Raw genomic sequence first — 8,054 nt, 5'->3', positions numbered from 1 at the left:
CGGCTCCGAAGGACTTGTCTCGCGCAGCAGTGGGATGCCACATATCGTTGGAAGCGCGCAGGAGCCTCTCTGTCTTGGTTGTGTGTGAACGGCTGCGAACGTTCTTCGAACAACGATGACGGCTACGAGAAGTCTCCTGTGGAGGGTTTCGTTTCTCTTCTGCGTCGGGGTTTTCTTCAGCATGATGCTGGACTTCTTTCAAATACAGTACCGCCTCTCGGCGTTCGAGCGCAATCTCATCGGATCTGTGTTCATGTCTTCGCCGTGGTGGGTCCCCGCCATATGTGGCACAGCTGCTGGTGAGCCAATCCCCCCGTTTTATTTTTATTTTTTTTAATTCGTAGGCCCTGCGTTGCTTAACCTAGTTACCTATATCGGCAGCGCAATATGTAGTCAACTGTTTGGACTGATTATTATTATTATGATCACATCCTGCGCGTATGCGTTACCGCAAATAAATGGGGGCAAAAATAGTTTTTCTATTCTTGGCGCACAGATGGCCCAGTAATTGCGTATTCTACGAACAAGCTCCTATTCCAATTTTGTTCGAAATTGCCGTGCTTGGAGAGCTTTAGCAAAGAATATGCACAACTGTGACCACTTGATTTCAATTTGCGCGGCCGCTATTTTGTGCCTGCGCGTATTACAGCGCCTGTTATATGAAGTCAGAAACTTTGCAGTGTTTACAGACTCTTACGTGTTATGAACTCTGCTTCCAGTCTCAGTGGGCTTGCTGTATCCGTGCCTGGACCACAAGCTCGGCGAGGAAACTATTCCCCACCACTGGTCTGATGTCATGAAGTGCGTCGCGCTATTCGTGGGGATCAATCAAGCCAGTGCTGTATCCTTAAAAAATGTTTGTGCATGCGTTTGCTTGCCATTTGACAGGGGTATATTGTTAGCTTGTTAGAAGTGTTCAGCTGTGCATCATGTGCTCTTATCTGCATACATCTTGGCAAGCCTTAGTAAATGGCATACATAGTTACCGAAATTCATGATTTAGTAGTCGGTCATTGCCAAGAGCTAAGGCGGGACAAGTGCGATACCTTGACACATCGTAACTTTACCTATTGACCAGGTGGAATCTTCACAGAAACAGAGCTAATACCCAAATCACTTCTATTGCCATTGAGGTCAAGGTATGCTTTAATTTAATTGGCACATTGTAATGTGCAAAACCATTTTTTTATACACCAGCTGGCAGATTTCTTGGCAAGTTTTACAAAAGCCTTTTTCAGTTGATGTGAACCACCAGTGGCCTTATTTCAGAATAGCCATTCTTGACGGTATGATTTTCATCATGTGCAAATATGCAGTGGACAATGATTCGTTGGCTGGTACACCTGCCACTGACATTATTTTTGCATAAATGAGTGTATTGTGTAAATGAGCCGAAAAACATACTATGTCAATGCCCCTTGCTGCTATGAAGCATCGCTGTGCTTTCATATTGTCACAGGAATTCGTACAGATGTGATAAAGAAGACTCCTCCTAAGGCATTCCAGCTCTTTCAACTAGCCCACCATCTGCTGCAATAAGGTTGTTGTGCTTCTTGGCTGCAGTTAATGTTGCGGCCAAATAAATGGGTTTAAAACAAACTTTTTGTAGGATAGTTAGTGCATACTATGGAAGCCGCAACTAGTGCGAACTGAGGCATTCATACAGAAAAAATATTTAAAGGCTGGTGAAATGCAGTGGCTGAAAACAGTTATGTACAAGCACAGCTTTTTAGCTTGCAACTTAGTAAAGAAGTATTGTTGCTGTGAGCCAAGCCTTGAGCCGCAGCTGTTTGTCCTTGACTGAGCTGTCCACAGAAAATTGAGCTGCAGAGTGACTGGCAACCAGCACTGTCTCTGGTGCTGCTGTCAGTGAGCCTCTGGTGGCTGTGCGACCGCACACAAGGCGGCTTTGGCCTCAGCATCCTCACAGCACTTGTGGCCACCTTGGTGGCCCACTTTCTTGTGTACTACAGGATTGGAAGGTAGGCTTTTTTTTTGGTGTTCCTTACATGCTCCATACTACAGAGCAGGAGTGAACAGATAGATGGAGAAACATGGCATTTGTGCCTGCCAGCGTGCAGAAAACTAGAAGTGTGTTTGGTTGGTCACTTGGTCATATGCATAGGGTGTACGCAATCCAAGCGAGAGACATGACTCCCCCGCCAAATGCTTTACTCATTTCAATCTTGAAGCAGTGTGCACCTGTGGCACCACTATGAACATTCAAACCAGGCTTTAACAAGTGGCAACATCCAGCTTTGATGCATCGGTGCACAGCGAAATCCCTTTGACAAACCTGATAGCATAAGCATGACAGTCGTCATCGGAGCTGCTTCTCTTTGCATGAACTCCAAGGCATAGCAGCAGCCCAGAGTTCCCCTGTTGTCAACAGCTGGGCCAATATTTTGTAGCGATGCCTTTTTCAATGCTAATGCCACTTATTTTGTCACTTGACCACTCACTAATGCAAAAAGTGCCGAAATGCATTAGCATTGGGAAAAGGCATTACCACAAATCATAGCCCTGGCTTCGTTTTGACATGATACAATGACACCATGCCACCTTTGCAGTACATAAGCAGCTCACAGTGTCAAATCTGTCAAAACAATGCCACAACAAACTGCTAGCATGAGTGGATTGGAATACATATGTGTGCCATGTGCATACTCAAGTCAGGCTGTGCCACTGGTCAGGCCTTGGTGCGACCGGGGTGGTTCACGCCACCTTGCCAGGTGCGGCTGCTGGTGTTGCATGACCCTCTCTCATCTAGATCTTGCTTGCATTCTCACTTGGAAGTCATTTGGAGTGCTTTGAAAGAACCATTTGAACATACTTGTAGCACTCAATTTTGACCATCTGAACATGTCTACACTGTTTTAAGAGTGTTCGACAGTGACCAGCCAAATTTGCCATAAGTAGTGCCACACAGAGAAAATTCTAAAGAGAAGGGAGAATGCATGCATTAGTGTTTGGTGGTGTAAAAGTATGATGACTTCTGGCACTGTGGCTGGAAGAATGCTATGTGACAGTGTTACTAGGTGACACCAGCGTACAGCAGTGCAACATTTGCAATATTTACAACATTCCGACAGAGAGAGTTGTAAGTGAAACATGTCTAAGCACAGGAAAATAATTATTATTCAATTATTTTAATTTATTCGGTAATTTTATCCTGCTGGAAGTGCCAACAGATAAAAAATAAAGCACTAAGCAAGTAATGCAGCATTTGAGTTCGGAAGGTTATAGGGTCCACATTACTGGTGCTATTGATCGGGAAAATCATGCTGATGTTGGAAACAGCTTTCATGGAAAGCTGTTATTGCATCCTAAAATATCCCATTCAGCTGTTTTCACAGCATGATGTCCGGCGTAATTTTTTGCACGCTTTACTCGTAGCATGCGAAATAGTGAAAAGTGTTGCACAATTATGAGCCAACGCACAGTGACAGCAGTGGTCCCAAAAGTGGTTTTAAGGAACTAACTTTGCTCATTTCCTGACTTGGCAACTGCCTGGAAGTGGCAAGCTGGCTTTCGCTGATCACAGGCTGCGTGTTTCATGTGACGACCACAGTCTATGCGGTTGACCAGGCATGGTCAGCTGGTTGCCTAGTCGGGCAGTGAACGAAGTTAGCTGGTTCAAATTACCTTTGGGGCCACTGTTGTCAAAACATATGGTTGCATAAACACGCAGCACCTATCATATTTTGGCTACTACGATCAAAGTGCAAAAAAAAAGTACTACAACTTGCTTAGGGAAATTATGAAAGGTGCTATCAAGCTTGAAATATCGTGTGTGTGTGTTTTTTCCTCTTTTCGTTCTTTAAGGTGTTCTGAGAAAGACCTGGCTTTCGTAAGATCCTGGCTTCCTTGTGTGTTCTTCTCGGGAGGCATTACAGTCGGGAACATTGGGCGGCTGCTTGCACTGGTAAGGACACTGGGCTTGCTTAAATTTTTAGACAGAACAAAAATGTCTGCATGTGGGAAATGCCTACAAGAGTGAGCTGTGCTAGTTAGCTTCCTGTTCTTGACAAAATCACTTGAGTGGTTTCATTTTTGTTCACATTTTGTAATTATACCGCAGGTAAAGTGAAAATTAATTCCTAGTGTCGCACTGACCAAATTTAGTTTTCCTGCTGCTGCTTCTACCTTAAAGTATTCAAGTTGGATACATTGAGAACAGGACACATCAGCCCTGAAAGCAAAGCTGAAACTTGACATGCCAAGAATGCAGCGTGTCATTTTCTTCGTTATATTTGCTTACATTCTTGAATTCAAGAAGTCTGGCTCTTATGGGTGCTACTAAAAGACTTAAATGTAGTTTCATGGAAATGATAACACTTAATCTATGATAGTAGGCCATACAGTGCAGAGAACCTAGATTTGATATTCTAGTGTTGTTACTTTGTACACCATTCCGGAACATTTTACCTGTGCAGTTTACAAGCAATAAATGCAAGTTCCTTGTATAAAAGTCCATTTTTGACTTTGGACTTTGCAAAAATTTCAGAAATCATCAGTATTGCACATTTTTATGTAATTTGCAACTATGGTTACAGTCACCGCAAAAGTTGCTCCGGCAATTAAGTACATTTGGCTACAGTAGGATGACTGCCATTATCATTGCGTTCAGAGTTTAATTTCAGAAGAGCTGTGTCAGTCTGCTTTACTTCTGTCACTTTATATACATCTCTGCCTTTTATATTACTGTAGAGTTCATCATTAGCAATACAGTTGTGCATCAAGATGAATATACGAGGATACTGGCACTTGCACTAGTACCTACATCAAATAATGAATGCAGACGCTATGGTGGCTCAATTGTTATTGTGTTCTGCAGCTAAGCGAGAGATGACAGGTTTGTTGCCCAGCTGCCACAGCCACAATTTGATAGGGGTGATGTGCAGAAATGCTCGGGTACTTAGATTTAGGCCTACATTAAAGAACCCTAAGTGCTCAAAATTAATTTGAAGCCTTCGGCTACGGCATCTGTGATAACCCCACTTTTGCCTTGAGACTTAAACCCCATGAAATGATCAATTCATCAGTCTATCAATACTGCTGCATGTGCAGTTGCTGGCCTGGCATTTCGCTAGCAGCATGGCAGGAGACTTGACCAGTGACCAGCTGAAATACCTATGGCTCCTTTTTGCATTCTTGTCACATCTTTTAGCTGCTCTCAGAGTGGGGCACTTTGCTTCTGCAGGGAGAGACATCTGATGAACCTCTTGCCTCCAAGAAACACCAAGAATGAAGCACACTGTGTCATTTCTCGGGACAACTCTTTTCGTACCTTGCCAAGGGTCTGCAGTGAAGCACGTGGCACCAGCTTGGTTGGCTGATTGAGGAGTGAGCTTCTTGTGAAACCAGCACTGAGCGAGCAGCTAGCACTACTCGAGTACTTCTACAAGCAGCACTACCACCAAACTGTGTGCGTCTGTAGGCTTCATGAAAAAAAACGTGTATCTGTGATGCTGACTTTTTACAGACTGTGTGCGATCGACGTCATCAGTCAGAGACTGCCTTCACTTTCTCCGACCTGTGTGAACAAACTAAGCCGTGTTGAGCTGCACTATGTATTGCGTTCTCTGGAGTCTTGGAATCGCGCTATTTCGCTTGCGGAGGCTTGTTCTGCTACCTATTTTTGTGTGCTTGTGTATGCAGTGACCAAAGGGATTGTTTGGGGCAATGTCCTTGCATCTGTACTTATTTTTGTTTTGCTTTATTGTTTTGCACAGAGTGCATCTTTGGTGAGGTATTGATTGTGGCAAGTTAGGTGCACGAAATGTGTATTATTTAAGCGTCCTGTGCACTCGCATGAGATGATCTGAAGCTATGTAGACGCATGTAAAAAATTTTGTTACTGGCTACAGAAAAGCCTGGCTAATAGCTGACATTTGTCTGCTAATGACCAGAAACCTAGCATTTCAAAGATAGTTTTTTCATTCAACGTCTTCTAGATAAGTATAGTGTTTCCTTTGATGTAATGGCATTTGTATGTAGGCCGCATTTGTTGTGTGACCCAGGTTTTAATAAGCATTGGCGTAGCCTGACAGCTTTTAAGCCTTCTCACTCGTGTTGCTTACGTTGAGAAGGCTTGTTCTGGTATCATACAAAGAACTTGCAGTAGTACTTCACTGCCTCTTGTCACCTGGAATCGACAGCTGCACTCGGTGCACTGGACGAAGCAAAGATGCCCGATTACGGTAGTGGGTCCAGTTAGGCAGAAGTGAAGAAGGAACAAATCTGTTACAGCACTCCAAAAGTAAGTCTGGGAACAAATTAAGGTTTTTGGGTGTTTCAAACATGTATTGTTGCCCTTGGTACTACTTTAGAATGAGATTATGATTTTTAAAGTCTTGAATTATGAATTATGAATTAAAGTCTTATGAATTAAAGTCTTGAACGCTTAACTTTCACAAAGTGCTTAAGAATACTGAAATTTGATCTTCAGCTAAGCTTAGTGGATCTTTTTTTTGTTAGTGCAATTCAGAAGCCCAGTCCATTAATCTGTTTAGGCATTGTGGTGTGCATTGCTGGTTTGCTCACTAAACTGTTATCATGTATAGTACTTCTTCCCTTTTTCTTTTCATTTTTTTTCCCTGTTGTGCATTTGATAAAAGGATTTTACTTGTTGAATGTAGTGTTGTTCTAGAAGGTGCTTTGTTGGAACCTTGGAAATCCTTAAAAATCCTGGATTTCTTTTCACAGAAACTGCTTCAAACCCTACCTTTGGTATTCGATCAGTGTACCTACATCGTCGCTCCTTCTTCTGCCAGACTTCTGATGTGACAGCATTTCCATGACTGGAAGCCATAATCCTCAATAGTATAGCAATATGTTTGTCCAGGCATGTATAAATGTGCAATAATGGACAATGTTCAGTCGCTTTAAGCATGCACACTATGTTCTCTTGAAACATTTGCACAGAATAAGTAAGCAATACATTTATATGTATATATATTTGCTGAAGTCATTTGTCAGAACATTGTACAGTTTGTCTTCTGCCTCTGTGTAGTATTTATCATGTGTGTATCATAGTTGCTTTTTTTTCTCTCTAGCATTTCTTGCACTAGAAAGCACCCCTGTACATAGAAACAACGGAATATGTGCAACCCTACATTCTATACAGGGTCTGCCAACGTTGTCTAGAATGCAGTCTGGAAGTTTTGAATTTCACCTCCTGGGTGATAAATTGAAGTCTCAACTCTCCATGAACAAATACTAGTATTCTAAAATAGACAGCCCGTTAGATATGAGAGGTGTTGTGCTATAGCAAATATGAGAGTCACGCAGAGTTTGTCACCTGATCGCTCACTCCTACATCGCTTGCGGCACATTAATGCTGACCAACTATATTAAATAAACTCGTCACATTATTTATGTGTTCTTCATCTGTACAGCCATGTGTCTCCGTGTTCAAATGTCAGTGGAAGAGGAACAGATTTAGTATATAAAGAAATTTCATCCAAGGCAGCTGAGTGACACATCTCTCTATCTTGTGCCATATATTGAACACATTTTAGTGTTTGTTGCTGTTCCTGTACCAATGTGAACTCCAGTAAAGGCAATATGCGAAGGCCTACAGTGGTCTAATAAAGTTTGCGTACCTGCTTTCTTTTGATTCAGTCATGTTCATAGGTGCATGCTTTAAAAAAGGCCATATATTTTGTACTGGCATCTTGTAGCCTGCCCATTGCTTTTCAGTGATGCTCGTATTCCATGCCAGATGACAAAGTCAATGTACAGTGAGAGATACCTAACAGCACATTCTCCTTATCAAGCTTGTAGACCTTTTCAACGAGAGCTGCCTGTGCAATGCTTGACTCTTTAATGACGGCACATATAAATACCTGAAAAATATGCTTATTTTCTAGCTTAAGCATGCAAAACACACCAAGAATAAGCAAAATCAATGGAAAGAAGCCTTTTCGGCAATAGGTGGGAAACGCCAGGCAGAAAACTGGAAGTGAGCTTCACCCCAAGCCACCTATAGTTTCGTTTGGAGTTACTTGCAGGTGGCTATCATCTCATGTGAACCACAGGTGTACATTACA

At 42.5% G+C, this 8,054-nt stretch overlaps 1 protein-coding gene across 2 annotated transcripts; it reads left to right on the top strand.

Annotated features, from left to right (window-relative positions):
• Positions 1-113: 113 nt before the first annotated feature.
• On the top strand, positions 114-7,611 carry LOC142571755 (insulin-induced gene 1 protein-like). 2 transcript variants are annotated; one of them, XM_075680332.1, is made up of 5 exons: positions 114-299; positions 720-841; positions 1,816-1,982; positions 3,826-3,925; positions 5,204-7,611. In XM_075680332.1, exons 1-5 carry the CDS (start codon positions 116-118, stop codon positions 5,249-5,251), a joined length of 621 nt encoding a protein of 206 aa, XP_075536447.1. In that variant the 5' UTR covers positions 114-115; the 3' UTR covers positions 5,252-7,611. The 2 variants fall into 2 exon arrangements, with proteins under 2 accessions (XP_075536447.1, XP_075536446.1); XM_075680331.1 differs by having other exon boundaries at positions 5,171-7,611.
• The last annotated feature ends 443 nt before the right edge of the window (positions 7,612-8,054 follow it).

Source organism: Dermacentor variabilis, chromosome 2, assembly GCF_050947875.1.
Source record: "Dermacentor variabilis isolate Ectoservices chromosome 2, ASM5094787v1, whole genome shotgun sequence".
Lineage (NCBI taxonomy): Eukaryota > Metazoa > Arthropoda > Arachnida > Ixodida > Ixodidae > Dermacentor > Dermacentor variabilis.
Note: the sequence above shows the minus strand (reverse complement) of the source record. Positions and strands in the feature narration are given on the sequence as shown.

Bases quoted from the DNA above. Each gene is read 5' to 3' on its own strand.
- LOC142571755 (XM_075680331.1), top strand. From the start codon at position 116: ATGACGGCTACGAGAAGTCTCCTGTGGAGGGTTTCGTTTCTCTTCTGC. The intron at 842-1,815 runs GTATCCTTAAAA...AGCTGTCCACAG, and splicing joins GGATCAATCAAGCCAGTGCT to AAAATTGAGCTGCAGAGTGA. The intron at 3,926-5,170 runs GTAAGGACACTG...CACATCTTTTAG, and splicing joins TTGGGCGGCTGCTTGCACTG to CTGCTCTCAGAGTGGGGCAC.